Raw genomic sequence first — 19,434 nt, 5'->3', positions numbered from 1 at the left:
TAATATAATTTATTCATTGGTGATCGAAAAGCTAACTTTCTTGAATATTCTCGATGCATGAATAAATGAACCAAGGGTCAAAAGATCATGCATCGTCGAGATAATCCCAATCGACTTACGAACGATACGATCGGCTTACTAGATTAAAGAATCTATTTTGACTATTTTAGATGAGTGTACGTATTTTAAGGAATCAACCAGATTTAAGAATTTGAACTGATCGATTAATAAATCAGACTGCAAAGCACGTTATTAATGGAACAGTCTCCGGATCAATGAATATTCGTTGCAGCTGCTGAGATTCGTCAATGATCTAAGAGTGACTTTCGGTCTCTAAAATCCTATAAATTTCTAGCAAACCCATAATAAGGCTAACTATTCTATAATAGCTTAGATAACCCGCTATCCAATCGTTTGAACGAACCTAGTGCTAATTCAAACTTAACGATAATCGTTAAAACAAAGATAGTTCCCGATAAAAGAATTCGCCGCCGTCGTTTCTCGAAGCTCGCTTCGAACTTGGAAAAAGCCGAATCTTATAAATAAATATCGATAGAAAAAGCTGGAGCACTCCGTGCTACGTCCTCGACGAATCTTTCGCCGAAGAAACGCATCAAATAGGAACCTTTGTGCTCGAAGCACTCCCCTTTTTTCTTTGACTTCTTCCTCCGCTAAATTAATATTCATCCCTTCCCTTCTCTCGGCGCATCTCAACCTACAATTCTCCACTCTGAATTGAGAAGTCAAACGCTGTCTCCCAGTCGGTACTTATTTTTGTTCCGCAAAGCGGGCCACGATGCCGGAACCGGAAGAATCAAACAAGAAATCCGCGGCCTGATCACGGACTCGACGAATGGTAAACATTTCTGTACATGTGGTAAACGGGCTGGTACGCTTTCTTCCCATGCGACGTTTCTTACTCGACGTAGGTCGATCAATAACACGAACGGAGTACCGAGAGAGAGAGAAAGAGAGAGAGAGAGAGAGAGAGAGAGAGAAGGAGGGAGAGTATCGATTGCTCGAAGGAACAATTATTACAAACCGATGGCCCGATGCGCGTGCAGCAGAACGCAATAATTAACGCGTTATGTGCGAAGTGCAATCGTTTAGCCTGGTAAAACCGATCAAATTAGGATGCTCGATCCAACACGAATTACAAGCCTGCTCCCTCGTGTCGACTTAACCCTCTCCCCCTCTTCTTTAATGGCTATAGAAAGGAAATAGCGCGAGGGGAGCGAAGCGGGGACGATAATTTAATGAAGAAGGTTGAGTCGTTTGATTGAGTCTCGCGTGCCAGGATTTTTGGGGACAGGATGCCTCGTTTTCGCCGAAGAGGGATTAATCGGGGTTAATCGTTTCGTGTGTTTATTCCACGAGGGTTTCGGCATTCGTTTGGAACGGGAGCAATAGAATTTAATAGCGTCGATTCCGTTTCGAATGAAACGACGGAATCAACGATTCCATTCAAACTTATAAATATACTTATCTATTAACTAATAATTATACTTAATACACGTGATCATACGCAAACATGGTGGTAAATTGAGGGAGGAAAATGTAGATTCCCAGGAGTGGCTAAAATTTTAGTGAAAGAGCGACTGAGCAAGGAATTACTTGCATTTACTTGGAAACAAGGTAGACGTTTAAGGAACTGTATTGATATCCTGTCTGGCTGTAATTCAGCGCGTGTAACGCAACGAAACGAAGGTCTGTCGCCTCTGTCTACAGTCTACGGGATAGCAGTTCGGTATAGAGAGAGGCGTATCAATTGTTGGAAATACGGGACACTATCGGCGCGAGGATCGTGATTATTCCTTGACAGCTACTGTGCGCGCCTGAGAAACCGTATGTGAGAGAGAAAGAGAGACGTGGAGGGGGTTGCATACGTGTCATGGGGTAAGGGGTGCACATTGGATCTCGAAAACGACGAACAACCATGTCTAAAATTCTTCGCTGTTTATACTCTGACAAACTAGCATCTCTTGCGTAAGTAGTACAATATTAAAAAGCGTGTTAAATATTTCAATATATTTCTAACTCGAAACTTTGCCCTTTCTGTATCTGTTTACTAGAATATTTCTGATTGATTTTTTATTCCATTTTGTAATTGGAATTCCATTTATTTATGCGAAAAACAGTTTTATTAAACATAATTACAATAATTATGATTTTTAATTAATGAAACCCCTATTATTGAAGTTTCTATTAGTTTGCTGATTGTTAACATTTTTAAAGGTACATACAACGTAGAACTGTTTTCTAGCACAATTTGTATTCATTTAAGTAGATAAATGGTAATTTAGGCCTAATCTATGGAATGAAATAAGTAATTGTTAAGCAGTAAACGGAATATTTAATCGCAGAGTAAAAAAACTTTATGCAGGGACGAAGAAAATAATTAATGCAACGATCCTATCTTTTTTAATTTCGAGCGGGTGAAAACGTATTTTGGACAAGGAGCTAAAAAAGTTAGTTTCAGTAAATGTAAGTACTAGTTTTGAAAATATAAAACCGATTGACAACATTTCAAAGTTTAAATTCGAGAAAATTTTAAGATAATAAGGGAGCTTTTATCGATAGCAGATCGAACATGCGTTCCTGATAGCTTTGTTAGACGAATTGAGGGGATCAAGGAAGTTTAAGAATCGTATAATCGAGCGGAAAATAGAAGCGGAATGCGAGAAAGATCGAGCAGAAGCGTTAACTGGGCTAAGGTCAATTCGCCAACTATTTGGCATACTTCCAAAGAGCCCGGCCGAACCAGCGCTTTTCCCTTTTCCAACGGAACATCTACATTATTTTCATAGTTGTCCCGCGATCGTATCTCAAACTGCGCCTTGTTCAAACTGACCCCGAAATTAGCTTAAGTTTCACCCGTGGCAGGTTCGAATTTAAGGGTGATAGAACGAAATCTTGTTGAAAACTTTATATAGTACAACCAAACTTCTCTTGTATGATTGAACTAATATTATTATTCATATTATACATGTCTCATTATGAAAAAGCATTATGAAACAATAGGTTCTTCCTTAGTAATTATCGATAAAGAAGAAAAAGTTTTCTGAAGACACAAAAAACGTTAAACCCTGAAGGATTTAATTTAAATTAAATACAAAGTTCGATGTAATTTGAGTTTCGCAAAGCATGGAAGCCAAATCGAAAATTAAGTTAAGTAATTTAAAGCTTAATCAAATAAAACGTAGATTAGGATTATAGTAGTGTAGAAACCGTAATCAAACCCTGATTAACTCTCATGTAAACCTCGTTTGATTAAAATCCAGACTTAACCCGAACACCGAACCGAATCCAACCAAGCAATACCCGGATCAAAAACGAATCGAGGCGACTTAATCGAGTATAGAACGGATCAGACTCGAGTCTCACTTTATATTTTACTAAAAAATCAAATTAGCTTAATTTCGAAGACGAGCTAGACTCCCCGCATGAATTTCTTACACGTTCATTGAACACCTTCGTTCTTCCTTTCTGATTAATGCAAACGCTAACTTGGTAACAGTTGTGCGCCTTTCGAGGATTATAGAATATTAGACCGCGGAGTCGAATGGCCGCGATATCGACGATTCGACGAGCAAGGTATCGAGTGAGCAGCCGCGAACGCGAATTCCACGACGTCATCGACGACTTCTTTCTTCGCCTTTTCTAATAACGACGGTATTTATGTATCTTCATTTGGCGTAGTTCCCTATCAATTCATGACGTTATCAATTTTAATTAGCGAGGATATTAATCTGTCGTAATTTTTGAAAGTTTATCTTTAATATAATCTTTTGGTAATATTTCGCTATACTTAGCTACGATTATTATGAAATATTATAAAATAATGTCACACTTTAGTTCGACTTATCCGTAATTCTGACGTTAAGATACATTTTCTTAGAAATAAGCAAGTCTCCAAGCACATGTAAAATGTCAACAGCAAAATGTATGTCACATCGTTAAAAAGAAAATTCACACTTTTATTCGAGTTACATTTCTTTGCGAGCATCGGTAGGAGCATAAATTTACATAAACATCGGTAATTCATCTATAATATTCTGTAGGATTCCCTTTACTACGAGCGATGTCCTTCGTTCGAAATCACTCGATTCCCTTTTTCTCTCCGTCGAAGCGTTCTCAGGGCGCATGCATTAATAAAGGGAGGCTGATTTCTCGCGTGCACGCGGAGAAAAACGCAGGGACAGCGTGACGACGCGGGAGGACGAGGGTGCTGGGTTAGTTTCAGCCCTGTCGCGCGTAAAGCCGCCTCTATCGATCCATGTTGAATAATTTCGCGGCCGATTCCTTGGTCACACGCGTCGATCGCCACCATGATCGCAGTCACACGCTCGAAAACCAGAATAGATAACGTCCATCCAACCCACGCATTTTTAACAATGCTTATTTTTTTCTTTTTTATTTCGTTTCTTTTCGTCTTATTTTGCTGTAATTGTAGCAGCTCGCGAAAGTACTGAGCATACGTAGAACCTTTTATGAATACATTGTGTACGTTGTATGAAACATTTTGAAATTTGATTATCACGTATACTTGGTTGTTGTGGTTACATTAGCATAGTTTAAAATCTAACATCTAAAGATGTATACAGAAGATGCAAACGTATATTTTGTAAAATACTAGTATACAGTGCGAATAGCTATCTTAATAAATCGTCTAAAAATAAAACATAGAACGATTTACGATAAACTATGGGAAGAAACCAAGCGAGTAAAAAATCTTTACATTCGTTCGGAAAAATAATTTTTGCCGAACAAAACTTTGCTCCGAGATTTTTCTGCGATATCGTATCTCAAAAATAAAAATATATTTGTTTATTTTTCGATCTTCTCTCAAAGAAAACATTTCGAAGTTAAAATACCGTGACATCGAGTTCCATGCAGGAGAACGAATTGTACCTCGAGCAACAGAAAATACATTTGTTGAAACGTATGAAATAAAGATTGTTACGAGTGCCGAGTGATAACTCTCGACGCACTTATCCATCGCAAACATTTATCATTTTTGCGCTTGTATCGAGAGCATCGGGTAAAGGCACACTGAACGCATACATAACACGAGCGCATCGGCCGTGTCGATTGTTTTCGCCTGGCGCATATGTGAGTTCATCGGCTATGCGGATAACTTACACTGAACGCATATATGGGTTCGTCGTCTGCAAAGGGTTAATAGTAACTAAAATACTCGCACTGGTATCACGGTCTCATTCACATCACCATAGACTATCCGCATTCCACAAAGAACAAATAGAGCCAATTAAAAAATTGAAAAATATAAAGGGAAAAAAATACATAAATTTGATTACAATGTAATTTTTGAAGTTGAAAAAATATCCGAGTTTCAGTTCCGTTTCTAGAAATATAATTTACGTATCTCAAATACTATGTAAGAAGCGATCACAATGATACAGGCGAAATATCAAAGAACTGAATCGAGTTGCCGGACGAGTATTGAATCAGCTTAAAAAGATTCGGAGGGCCAAAATGGCCACGACTCGGCGATGCCCTCAGTGCACTGTTATTATGGTGCACCAATAGAATGCGGGATACACGTGGTGTCTATCCAGATAATTTACTGACGACGTAGTAATTTTGTTAAGTGAGGATTTGTTGAGAGCGTTTCCATTAACGCATGCAAAACTCGGCCGGTCGTGAGCGTTTATACGAGGGGTACTCTGTTATCAGTATATACACCCTATGGAAGTCGGTTTTCATCATTTGAAATCGGATTTATAAATTTTTAAAAAGATTTTTGAATTGGTTCCGTCGTCCTTCATTGTTCGTTTTATTTAATTATTTCAATTTAATTCACACGTTCGAATTTAATTATTTCATGACAGTTATATCATTTTTTACAACAATTCCTAGGACAAGCTATATAAATGAATTTTCAAATGAAGTTACATAATTTTATTTATGAATACGACACAAACATGTTTTTTGGGGAGGAACGTTTTTCATTTGCTTAACGTTTAATGTAACTTCGCGAATGACCTTTTCTTAAAACTGTTATAGGATAAGAAAATATTTGGATATACCTAGTATTAGCTTAGGTAATCTAATAGTTACCTAATATATTATTACTCTAATAGATAAATTAGAAATGGAAAGGTGAAATAATAAAAAGAACTAGATAATAGAAGGGCAAAGGACGCTCTTAGGAACAAGCACTGAATTCGCCATAGTGTCTTTGAGCATCCATTCGCCTGGGACAATCGAGAACGGGGTGGAGGTATCGATCAAAACGCAAGTTAAGTTATACAAGACTTACTTTAAAAATAGCCTGTAGAGTACGGCGCTGAAGGTCTGTGAAAACCAGGCGCGGTTTCTTGGGGGCGGGCTGTTCTCCCTGGTTCGCCATCTCGTCTTTCCTCTTGCATGCTAAAATTCAAACGATCCTTTAGTCGATCTATCCCTTGAAGGATCATTACAAAAAATTGCTAACCGATTTTACCCGTGTAAGAGAACAATGATAATGAAAAATAAAATAAAACGAACGATAAAACGAATTAACTTGAAATTCATTTTGAAGATCTATTCGCCTTCGAAATAATATTAATTTTTGTAAAAACTCAATGTTATTAGTTGAGATGGAAATTAAGATGGAAAAATTCAATGAACGTGATGAAAATAAAACGCGAACGGATATAAAATCAAAGTTTCCACAAAGACACTATCAGAGAAGTATAGTGGCACAGTTACATTACCGCGAAAACACACGAACTAATTGGTAATTAGTGGATGAAAAGAAAGCCGCGCGAATGAGATGGAGAAGGCGGCGAATCGATTGTGTCCCCAGTTCCAGCTATCCCCTTTCCATACGTAACCATTATGAAACACCTCAAGATTTTCTCTTTTAAGGCGAACTAGTATTGAAAGAGGAAGAAGGAACGGAAGAAATGAAAGAAGAAAAAGGATGGACACGAGTAAGAAGATTTTTTCTTCCCTGCAAGTAGACACGGTTCGCGAGCGCACAGTGACGTGCGTCTAATTGACGATCGGCACAATTAAGACGATGGAAGAAACGGAAGGGAAACGATTTTCAACGTAATTTGATCGTACTTACCTGCGCGTTGTGGAATCTGTGCAGCTGAAAGCAGAAAAAAGAGACGAATGTGAATCAATGGTGAACTCGTTTAGTTTGACGACCCGACTTTTTATTTCTTTTTTTTTTGTCTTTTTGTTTGTTTTTTTACTACCGGGTCGTCGATTATAAATGTCGTTGTCAAGTGTGTATAATGTTTCATTCCTGTTCTGTTTTATCTCTGTTATGTGTGTTTCTTACATACATATATCTTCTTGTTTCTATAATACTTATTCTTTACGTATAATCTTTTTTTAGCAATCATTATTCATATCTTTTATTTGGAACGCTAGCTTGCCGTTCACGAGCAAAATTACTCTTTTTGCAAAGTACGTTCTCGCAGCCAAACAAAAAAAGTAATCTCGACTTGTTATATGTATACATAAATACATACGGAATGTTGTATATATATATATTACATTAACATTGAGAAAAGATTGTCAAGGGCATAGAAGTAAAAACACGTACAACAAGTCAGTGGAGAGAAAAAAAGGGGTTTAGGGATTCGCTTGCATAACACGAATATCTCAAACTGATAGTACTACAGCTGATAAACATCTCACTAAAGGGTTCCAAAAGGGCACAAGGGCGAGGGGGCGGACACATATAATCTATATATATACATATAAATATATTGTATATGTATATATATATATATAATTTTGTGTGTACATGTGAGACGATGCAAGAGTGTCAAGAGAGATGCATTTTCCTTGGAAAAGCGAGTTTTCAGTGTCCGTGTAGTTCGTTTCGTGTCTCGAGTGAGTGATATGTATGCCTTGTTTCGAATCTGAGTGGTATTATGTCTCGTCGAGCACACGTTTTCCTCGTTCTTCTCCTTTTTCCCTCCCTTTTTTTGTTCCGTTCTTTTTTTTTTTTTTTCTTCTTTCTCGTTGGCTCGCGTCCAACCAACGAGAGAGAGCTGATTTAGACCCGGCAAAATTTGCACCGACTCTTCCGCGGATTTAGATCCGAGAGCCCAAAAGACTGCAGAAGAGTTTTGGAACACCGCGCGCGTGTTAAATGTGTTCGTAGTCACGGTATTTCGATTAAGAAATCGGCGATTTAATAAATTTCTCGATCATCCGTCTTTTGTAATTAATCGATCAATTAATAGTTTTACAGATGAGCGAGACTTATTAATTAGAAAGCAACCGATTTCCGGATTATCTAATTAGAGATCGTTCGACTTGGTAATTTTCTAAGCAGAGAATTTGCCAGTTTCCCAATTTCCGTACTAATTCATAAAAGCAGGAAATCATTCACGTTTCAAGAATCCAATGATTCGAAGCAGTACCTAAATTTGTTCGTCGTCGTTGGAAACCTACGAATATCATAAATACGTTCGAATAGATAGGTATATGACGAGTCGAATGCATAAATGGTGAATTAAGGCTACTGTAAATCGGTTCGCATGAAAACGCTTTCCCATCGCGAGTTTCGTCCCTCTTGTAAAACGATCGAGCCGCGGCTTAGAGCGATTTTAACGCACAGTCCCTCGATCGACAGGTTCTCTGAAATAATAACGATCGCGATATTAGCTCGAAATTGTCGCGTAATCACTGCCGGCTCTTTGTGACGCTCGCAACGTTATGGCGCATAATTGCGAACGAGAATAGGGGACGAGAAAGGAAAAAAAGAGTGCGAGAGACAGAGAGAGAGAAAGAGGGAAAGAAAAATAAAGGGAGATAGGGAACGAAGAGGGAAGAAGGAACAGAATGGGAAAAATAACGTTTACACGCGTACATGGTTTTCCCGCGTACGAATTCCGATCGAGCAGCCGATATTAGATTAAATAACTCGTCAATTTTCTCTTTGTCCAGCTTCGATCTATACCTGGAAACTTGGAAATCGTTGAAATTTCCCGATAATGGGCCACCTTTTCGGCAGGTAGAAGCAAATCGGTTGGACGACCGAAAAAAATCTCGTCTATCCCGAATGGAATCGAACGCAAGCCCCTGCAAATTAGCGTCTTGAACCGTTGCGCTCGTAAAATCAAGGGTCAACTGGCGATTTTTGCGAATTATACTCGATGCCTGCGATTACAGATCTTTCTCCTAATCTGGATAATAAACGGGTATCGTACATTTTTCTTCGAAATTAGCAAGGATATTCTATCTATCGTTAGTCCAAGTGTCGATCATGCAAGATCATTTATTAGCCCGTTGACGTATTAACTTTTTCACATTAAATGTTGTTCACGTTAAATTGCAGCAATTTTTCCAAGTCTCCGGTTCTCGTTCAGGGTTTCATTATTTGCAAAATGCAAAAGTTTAGGAAGAATGGCAATCGATAAAACGCTTAAATTAATAAGAAACAGGCACAATGCCTTACCTCGTCTGACGGACAACTGCGCATGTCAGCGGATTAAAAACGGATACCTTTCCAAAGGAACATCCTAATAGCCAAAACAAAACGAAAAATTGGTCGAAGAGCTGATTCGTTGGATAGAATACTCTCGATCGCGTCGATTTCTCGATCGCTAAACCTGCCAATGACAAGCCCGCCCCGAAAAACATTTAATACGTCCGCTTCACTCTGTCCAACTAAAAAACTCAACGAATAACATCGATCTATGGGCAGTAGCCTTCGGTTCCGATTAATCTGCCATCCGAAGGAACTATCTTAAAATCCAACCTCTCGAATTGAAAGATCGCGGTTGAACGTGGTTTTCCCGATTGAAATTTCTTCGTGGAAGAGCCTTCCGTCCCACGAACGATCCGTGAAAATGAAGTGGCAGCGACTGGTGTACGAGAGGATGGCGAAAACATTGTAGACGAGGGTGGAAAGGCAATCATGTGCCATTAGCAACCACCCGATAACGAGTGAAAGGAGACTGGCGAAAAAAATGCCACCAGGAACAGGAAAAACTGACTGGGGAGTGCGGGGGATTGTTCGCAAGGATGGACAGCCGGACAGAGACGAAAAATTGACGCGTTCGTTATTACCACGGTAGTAGCAGGGAAAAGTCATGATCGTCGCGACAATCGACTCGCGGACACGGCTACCTGCCGGCCCCGTTTGATTTTTCACCCTGTCACCCCTTTCTTGCCTCTCTACATCTGACATAGGGGATAGGGAGTTTGTTCTTTTTCGAAAGGTAATTGGAATTCTTCGGGAGGATAAATCGAGTTCCGGGAGAGTATCAGGATGATTGGTTAGGTGGATCATCAATAGGGAGGATAAGAAGTTTCGCCGCGAGTAAAGAAATGGAGTTAACGGCTCTGTAAGTCGAAGTTTTGTAAATCGATCTTGCCTCGATGTAAAAAAAATCGAAATATAAAATTGATAGAGATGGCATGATAAACTCGACGCCTTCTTCGTAAATCTATATCTTCCATCGACTGATAAAACTAGCAGAACTAATAAAACTAACAGAAAATCGACGATGTAACGTGAAGTGGAAATATACGAACTCTCGTTTCTGTCCTCTGGGTACTAAAAATCTATTCTTACCACGAATGGTAATATCAATGGGAAAGGACAAACCGATGACAGTCAGGTTCGGACGAGGGGTTCAGTCGGGCCATGGGGGCAGGGAGGGTATGTTAAAATTGTCAGGCGGAAGAACGATCGCGTTGTCAGGTTTGTATCCATCGTTGCGAGAGCAGAACTCGAAATGGATGCAAGCAAGAACCGGATGTCACGAGCGGATCGATCGAAGGATTCCAGAAACGGCTAAGTGGGCCAAATCCAGTCGGGCGCACGGCGCGATAAAGCATTAACGAGAGCTCTTTCTCGCTCTTTCTCTCTCTCTCTCTCTCTCTCTCTCCCTCTCTCTCCCTTTCCCTCTCTGTCTTTCTCCTTCATATTCTCTATCATACTGCTCTTTTTCCATCTCCCTCTTCTAAAGTGCAGAAAATCTCTGACGTGGTCGGGTGCCGCGAACTTTTCGGAAAATAATCCATGGCTGACACTTTGTGCGCCGAGTGAAAAGCCGGCCAGCCACTTTGACGAGCGTCCCGAAGAGGATCAGGTCGCGCGGAAAAATTTGATCGGCTCGCCTGGCCGATCTAGCGTGTATTGAGATGTTCGAACCGACCCCGTGGCCGCTCTGTGCCGCGCCGGATAACAACCGGATAATGGAACATTTAGTCGGGCATCGTGAATTTTTAAAGGGGAGGCAAACGATCGTGAGGATAGAAATAAATTTCCAAGCGTGAATTTCTTCGTGAAAGAAAGCGGATACGATATTGTTACTTTTTCCGAAATTCGAGAGTACTAGATTTTCAAACATCATCGGAAACTGCAGAGTGAAATCACGTGGGAGGAGAATGAAGTCTACTCGATTGCCGAATCACAGACTCAGCACACCCCAAAATGGAGTAAGACTACGAGAGATCATAAAGCACGGATCTCCATTAAAGCGACCGCGAGTCGGAATCGAATTCACGTACGATCTGCTCGTAACCGATGGCCAGGACCAATCAAAAGGAAGTTTGTCAGAGACACGAGCAAGGCACGTAGACGTCTTCTTCATATAGGTGGAGACGGGCCGGCCCGTATTCCATCGCAGCCGCCACCCCCTTTCCCGAATAACTCAAGAATGATTGCGTTTCGAGCGAGGAGCCCGCTGGCGTCACGTGGCACCAATAGCTTCTGCTATATAATAAAATAATACACGCAGAGAAGGCGGCCGCGCATTTACATGGCCCACGTGATCCCGATACTCTCTGTCTCTGGTCTCCGACCTTTCTTCCACCCCATTCCATCGATACACCGGGTGTGTCGTCGAGACCACTTCCACAATGGGGATTCGTCGACTGGTTCTTTGTCTCCAACACTTTCTTGAATCCTTTCTCTTTAATTTCTTCGAATATCGTTGTCAAGTACAAGCGGTGAACTTAGTTTCCAATGGACTTAAGGTAAAAGACGTATCTCATCGGAATATGGAAAATGAGCTCTTTCTTAATCTCCTACTTCTTCTTCGCGGACAAAGTTAACTTATTTCTCATACGAACAGAAATTTGTTGGGTCACAGGTAGTTTGCGCTGGATTTAAGCTCGTTTCGAGGTAATGTTTTATATTTTATGGCGTCGCCGATACAGCGAAACTGGATCTTGCCATTTTTAGGGAAATTTCCAAGCAAGCCGGAAATTGAATTCCGCTTCATTTCCGTTAATCCATCCGCCGCAATTGCACGTATTATCTTGATTTTGAAGTTTGTCTAACGCGATTGAACACCGGACGCTTCGTCCCCTCTATTTTTAATGCAGTTACCGCTTGAACGAGCACTAACGCTCGGAGGGTTGCATGAAAACTTGAAAGAGAGTACCACCAAGGGCTTTTCCAGGAGGAATCGGAGAATTTACATTCGTTACAATACTCCTGGTTAATCGTATTGCTTTTCCCTATGGATTTTCTCATTGGCTCTTTTTATATCGCCCCTATTTATTCCTTTTACCATTTTCCTTTACTCCCTTCTTTTTTTCCAACTCTTTTCATTGTTTACAATTTCATCTACTTTTTATGCTCTGTATCCCCTTTTTATTTTACTCTTTGTATCTATTTTTTCATCTTTTCTCCGCACTCTTTTTCCGTTTACAAAGGTGGTTTTTCTGCGTTCTATTTAATATTTTTTCTGTTTCCCTTTTTTTTTCATAATTAACCTTGTAATCCACTATTTAATGCTTTTAATACACATATCTCTCACATTTTGACCGTAATTTTTAGTTTCTCCTTTCCTCCACCTGTTACGATACTCGTTTTACCTTCCAATTTTTTCACCTTCTTCATGTATCTTCATTTGTTCCTATTATTCGTATTTTTACACACACCCTGTAGAAGGGCGACTTCGTGCAAGAGAACTTGGTCTCCGTAGCGGGCCTCTCCCGTTTTTGCCTGATAGGCTCGCATTCCAATGGAGTCAGAACACCCACACCGGTTTCCTTCCTTGGATTTTCTCGCTTCGCACGCAGATTTATGAAGGCAATTCGATTTTATCGCTTATTGCTTGAACTCGCCGATATTCGTGGTGTTCTGCGCCACCCCCAGAGCAACTCACCACCTTCCCTCTCTTCTTACACCAGCACGTACAGTTTCTTCCAAAGTTCCCCCTCTGCGATAAGAGAGTTCTCTGTCCACCAACATTGTTCTCGTTCTCAATTAATGACCAGCTTCCAGCGATGGTTAATTTTCATGGACTCTTTCCACTTGTCTCTTGATCGTCGCTAGCCATCTTTTATAGATCCACATGTAACTTTGAGAAAGTTCACTTTTGTCCATTCGCGTGTAATTCAGTACTTTTCTTTCGGTAGTCCAAACAATGTTGATAAATCACATATGGTCGCCAGAATCGTAAGAAAGACCAAAGGAGCGATAATGAGCATTTTGTAAAATGAAAAATCGCCATTATCTTTCATCGATCCAAACTCAATTTCGTCGGATTCTACTTTTGTCCACTCGTGTCTACTCGTTCTGTCGTAATGTCTTTTTTCATTAACTCAAGTAGTGTTTGTAGACTGACGTCCCTGATTACTATAATCATGGGTGAGTCGGAAGAACCCATTCACGAATATTTCTGGTGCGATTCACTTGCCACCTGTCTTCGATCCACGACAATTTAATCAAATTTCACCTTTGTCTGATCTAATTTTTATTCCTTACTATCTCAAGCAGTATCTACGAACCATCCTAGTTATTAGAAATATAGCGAATATCGAAGAACGATCTACAAATATTTCTTGAAATGAAAAATCGGCGATCGCTCTTTGTTTCTTAATATACAGCGCCAAATACATTAACTTGGATTATCGTAACGTATCATATCGAGTCTTCCTAGTAGACGTCAACGGTGACAAGTTCGCAAACTGTCTATGATATACTAGCACACCTGCTTTCCACTTACAAAATCGAATTTCTTTGAATTTCTTCAAACCGAGCTGCGCCAGCATCGAAATAGAATCTAATTTGTTTTTCACTCGACTCTGTTAATCTCCATACCGAATTCCACCAATTTGTAGCAATATTCGATAAATTTACCGAGGTTCGACATGCAAGTTTCAAGGAAGGGAGCACAGAACTACTCAGACCTCTCTGAAATACACGGAAGCTTCCCGAAGTTTCTTGGACGGATGGACGAGATGGATCGATTTAATTAGTTTGTTTTCCTAATTTTTTCTGTACCCTAATCGTATTATTCGACGTATAATAATTAGCGATTTTCTCGTTACACGTTTAATTGCGAAACCAAATGCGGCATAACCGACTGGTTGTCCGAAGCTCCTTATCGATCTGTTCGACTGGAAACTGTCGAAATGGCGGAGTTACGATTCCATTTCGAGGAAGCTAGTTAGTCTAGCGTTTACTAAAACTGCCCCTACTTTCCCTTTCGAAACAAAATTGAACTGAAATTTAAGTTGCGATATTTTTGATGCAACAACGTTATACGTATGGTTTCTCGAAACGTGAAACAAAGTTCCCTTAATAAATGATATAGACTCCGTATTCTCTCAATGGTCCAAGATTCAATCGCGATCGATTTAAACTCGTTCTGATTCGTCAAAAATAACCAATTTGTAACATATTTTAGTTCCCTGAAATTTCGTTCGAGACGATCGAAAGGTAACCGGAAATCGATCGAATTTCCGATCAGTCGCCACGCCTAGCGAGACGATCGTTTCGAATCGTTGTATCGTGTACCCCTGTTGTTTCTTGTCCACTAACCCTCGACGCGTTTTTATCCAAAAGAATTACGAATTAAATATGGCAAATTTCCACGAACTTTCTTAAATCATCTATTCGATAAAATACATAAATTGCAATATTTTCTTTCGAACCTTAGTGTGTTCGAAATACTTAAACTGCAACATTTTATTTCTAACTATACAAAATAAAATAAAAAGGCTAAAGAATAAGCATGGAAATGATCGTCGAAGATTGAAACGCGAAGACAGGTCGGCGAACGCGTCGAGTGTCAGCGTCGACATGTGGCTGACGGCCTGTAAATGTGCGACTTCTTTTTTCCAACGGGCTTGAACATTCATGCTTTGTCTTACAGGGTATCGACTAACAATACATGGTATCTGGTTGAATAAGGGCGAGGGGGGCAAACACTACCTGCGCAAAGGACCTCAAATTAACAGCTAATGATAAAGGGCACTCTCTGCATTACGGTGGATTTCTAAGAGAAACTGGGATTTATCTGGCGGGGGATGGTCGACTCGCAACAAAATGCTCACGTTCAATGTAAGACAGCATTCGAGGCCCGGAAGCTGGCGAAAACTTTTTCGCGACGTCGATCGATATCGGCCCCATGGCTTTCCGAGAAAAACCAAACGAACGGATTTTGTATTCGTTTTGCTAGATCTCTATAAGGTGGATTTTGTATAAAAAATTTAGAAATGAGAGATCCTGATAATCTCGGTATTCGGTAATCTTTCAAAAGTCTGAATTAACCTCTTGAAGGATATTAAAATATCTAAAAAATACTATAGGCATATCTTGTGCATAAATACAATAGGACAATAAAAGTTAATTTTATTTTTTTCTTGTCATTAGTTAAATTCCCCAAAGGGGTTAAATAACGGTTATTCCACATTTTTGACAAAAAATTCAATCTAGCTTATTATAAATGGATATATAGATAAATATAAAATATTTAGATAAACTCGATCGATCGATGATACGTAAAAGTTTCACCGGCTTCCGTAACAACAGATCGTCTAAACATCATTCATTTCTTTCCCCGTGTACGTCTTCGTGTCGTATTCTAAGGACAAAGACGCGAGAGACAGAGAGGGGCACCGGAAACGGGGGCGTATTAATGTTTTTGAGTATGTATATACATATACATATACGACAGATATAATATATATATATATATATATATCATTATCGTCCCCGTTTCCATGCCTGGGAATTGAGCAAGCAAGCAAGCAAGCAAACTTTCGTCTGTCGTCGTCGAATTTGTACGAAAGGATCGCCGTGTTTTACTAGGGTGTCCTTTCCTTCCTTTCGTTCCGTTCTCTTCTCGTCCCCTCTCTTTCACGTCGATCGTCGACGATTCGCGCGACGATCTGATCCGCGGGCGATATCGACACCGGTTTCGTGGCTCTTTCCTTTCGTTTTTTCGCTTATTCACGTTCCTTAATTTTATCTCAATTTTTCCTCTTTCTTCGATTTGAATTTTTTCTTTCTTTTTTTTTTTTTTTTTTTTGTTGTCATTATTGGTCTCGAGGGTGAGAAGCATGAGAGAATTCGGGGACACCCTATGTATGACCCACGTGGCGAGATTGTTTCTGTTCTTTCCATTCGTTCGATGCTGGGGATCTGATCCGAATTATCCGAATTGGAGAAATCAATTTGTAAGATGTCGACAAAGTTACAGTGACGAGCTCGACATTCGAGAAGAAAGGAAATTACCTCCCGTTTATTCAATATGTACCCATTTTTCATGTTTTCCGCCCAGCACCGTCTTCAGATAATCTCGCACCATTCTCGACTACTACCCTGTTCCTCAAAGTTTTACGCTCCGAACGGCGCCCCGGTTACGTTCAGGAACGTCCGCGTGAGATGTTCCCGGAAACGGTTTTTGGGGCGCCGGAGAACAGACTCGAAGACGCAGAACGGAAGGGAAATTCGTTTTGTCAACATAGTTTCGTGTTTTACAATAGTGAATAATAATAATGAATAATAATTAAGAGCAATAATAATAATAATGACGATGATGATGGTGATGATGATGATAATAATATTAATAATAATAATAATAATAGTAATAATAATAATAATAATAAAAATAATAATAATTATATCATATAGAATATATATATATGTTGGCCATGCAATAATGCTACTGTACATATATATATGTATATATAGAGACTTGAGATAGCTCGGTGGCGTTTTATTGAGAAATTTCTCTCTTTCTCTCTTTTCTGTTTTTCTATTTCTCTTTCTCTGTTTCTATCTTCCTCTCAACGATTTGCCGGCACACCGTGTATGTATCATCCCCCCTCTTTTTGCTTTAAACTCTCTCGTTCTCTAAATGCTTCCTCTCGTTCGTTCTTTTTTTTTTCGCTTTATTCGTCTTTCGTTCTCATATTATCATCAGGAGGATCTCGATATTGTTTCGAATTTCATGAGCTCTTCTATGCACAATGCTTCTTTATTTGTCGATTTCTTATTTCGGCTCGTGATCAAAAGCATAGACAAAAAGGGTGTCTCTGTGGTGTTCATTCCTATTTTGTCTCTCTATCCTGAGTTCTTTCGCCAATGCGTTCGGTGAGATTGAAAGTTTTAGCTCCTTTTTCTCACGCGAACATCTTCCTGCAATGACCCTTTGCACGGGTAGGCAGTGATCCACAGCAGCTATTGTTTGTATATTCTGGATCAAGCTGGATGCTTGGTAAAGGTAAAGCTTTAAACCTTTCGTGTTTTACTTATTAATGTTCTAAAATTTCTCGGCAAGATATAGTACACAGAACGTAGTTCTAGACAGAATGCAATGAATTGATCAAACTTTTATAATCAATAGCTTTAAGTAAAAGGGGGGAAGTGATTTTATGAGAAAAAGGAGCCATTAAGAAGATTTGGAATCACTAGCAAATTCGATAATTTTTTTCATAAAAGCACGCTCTATTCCCAACGGAAACACCCAATTATCTACCAACCCTCTCGATAATACTTAATTTCCATAAATTTTGTCTCGAAAATCGAAGCGACCACCACTTTGTTCGAATGTTTGATCGTGACAATCCTCGCTCCACTTACGAAGACGCGGGTAGCGAAAAATTCACAGCGAAGCGAGCATGCCGCGTGGAAGGGGAGAGAAAAAAAGGGTCAAAGGAGAATCATCGACGGTTCGCGACGTCGCCGGCCTCGTAGAATACGACTGTTCGAAACGCGATCAACTATCGAGTTCTCGCATCCTCCATTCTGCGTTAAAACAACGATCGAGCCTACCGCTTTCGTTAGAAGAAAAAAGAAAAAATAATCGACAAAAAGGTAACCTCTATGTTAATCAATTCACTCTTCCTAACTGAAACTCCGTAGTATTTTTATCGTGTTATTTCTCTTCCACATTTTCTCTCCGAAACGCGATCGAATTAATTTCAATGGAATTATAAATTCAATAATTCCAAGAAAAATGAAAAAGAGGAAATTTAAGGAAAATTTCCGTATAATTCGTTCGCGAACAATTTTTCTATTAATTTCATATTTTCGCGATATAATTGAATTTTGTATTCAGAGGAAGGTTCAAAGCATCGTCGCTCGGAGTATCAATGACGATGGAATTAAAATTTCAACTAGGATTCTTATCGCGTTGAAAAGAAGGAAAATTCAGAAGGCAGGCAATGCCAAAAGACGTAGGCTGTAAGGTCTCGTTGCAGAATGGAAGATAGCAGTGTTAAAAAAATCCAACCCCTTGCCTACGTAGCTTTGAAAAGGATGGCTCGTACACTGAAGTGCCAGTCGAGAGGATGACTCGTGTCACCAGCGAGGTCGGAGCACAATACGTCGGCTTAAATTTGCCGAAACCGTGGCAAGAGATTGCGAAAGGGCCAGTACTCTCTTGTATAACGAAACATCCCCGTACCCCTCCGCCGACCGCTTTCGTGACTCGCGAGAATTCGAAAATAATTTTGTTCGGAACACCACTCTTTCGAAGGACTCATTGTTGCTCGGAACTCGGTTTATTCGAGGCTGCCCGATATTGCAACCTTTTTCTCTTTTATTTCCGAATGCCTTCTCACAATTTGGAAATATTACTTTTCAATTTTTGACAATTCTCACAGCTTTGTGAAATTTATTCGAATTCTTCTTGTAGTACGTAATTTTCTTTTCACGATAATATCTAGTTTTGCGAAAATATCATTTTATCTTTATACTTTCAAGCAATTATTTCGCACTCGTAATTATTGAATAAATAGAGTTACTATAATGCAATAACATATTCGTGTATAAGCACAAAATTCGACATTTTCACGACGCAGAATGTTAATTAGGAAGGTTCGATTCGCGAGAAGTAATTTCGGGATAAATCGAATGCGTTTTAGAGTCCTGATACCGACGTCTGCACCGAGGCCTCCGCGCTTAAATCCGGTTAATCCGGCTGTCCAATTTGTCGGGTGTAATTTTATTAGCCGATTGGCAGCTGGTTTCGAATTTAGAGTGTGGCTACTTGGCTGGTGATTTCGGTACCCCGATCTAAGTACAACGAACGGCACGCCAGAACGCGACATTTCGTCGATCGATTCCCCTTTTTCTCCTTCTTTCTCTGACTTTCGTGCCTCGTTTCGTCGACTTTCTGTCCATTTCACTCTACAATAACTTTTCAATCCTTCGTAATAAGATGAATAAATGATCATATCGTTGATCAAATCAATAAATTATGA

At 39.7% G+C, this 19,434-nt stretch overlaps 1 protein-coding gene across 4 annotated transcripts in view; it reads right to left on the bottom strand.

The window, feature by feature from the left end:
• Nucleotides 1–19,434, bottom strand: part of LOC126864191 (one cut domain family member 2-like) — an 86,409-nt gene that overhangs the window by 10,857 nt on the left and 56,118 nt on the right. For all 4 annotated transcript variants that reach the window (XM_050615247.1, XM_050615248.1, XM_050615250.1 and 1 more), the window contains 2 exons: nt 7,079–7,102; nt 6,284–6,393 (listed from right to left, as the gene is read on the bottom strand). In XM_050615247.1, coding sequence (XP_050471204.1) covers nt 6,284–6,393; nt 7,079–7,102 — 134 coding nt within the window. The remainder of the gene's footprint in view (nt 1–6,283; nt 6,394–7,078; nt 7,103–19,434) is intronic.

The sequence above is a fragment of the Bombus huntii genome, chromosome 3 (genome assembly GCF_024542735.1).
Source record: "Bombus huntii isolate Logan2020A chromosome 3, iyBomHunt1.1, whole genome shotgun sequence".
Classification (NCBI taxonomy): domain Eukaryota; kingdom Metazoa; phylum Arthropoda; class Insecta; order Hymenoptera; family Apidae; genus Bombus; species Bombus huntii.
The sequence above is the reverse complement of the archived record's forward strand: the minus strand, read 5'-3'. Positions and strand labels throughout refer to the sequence as shown.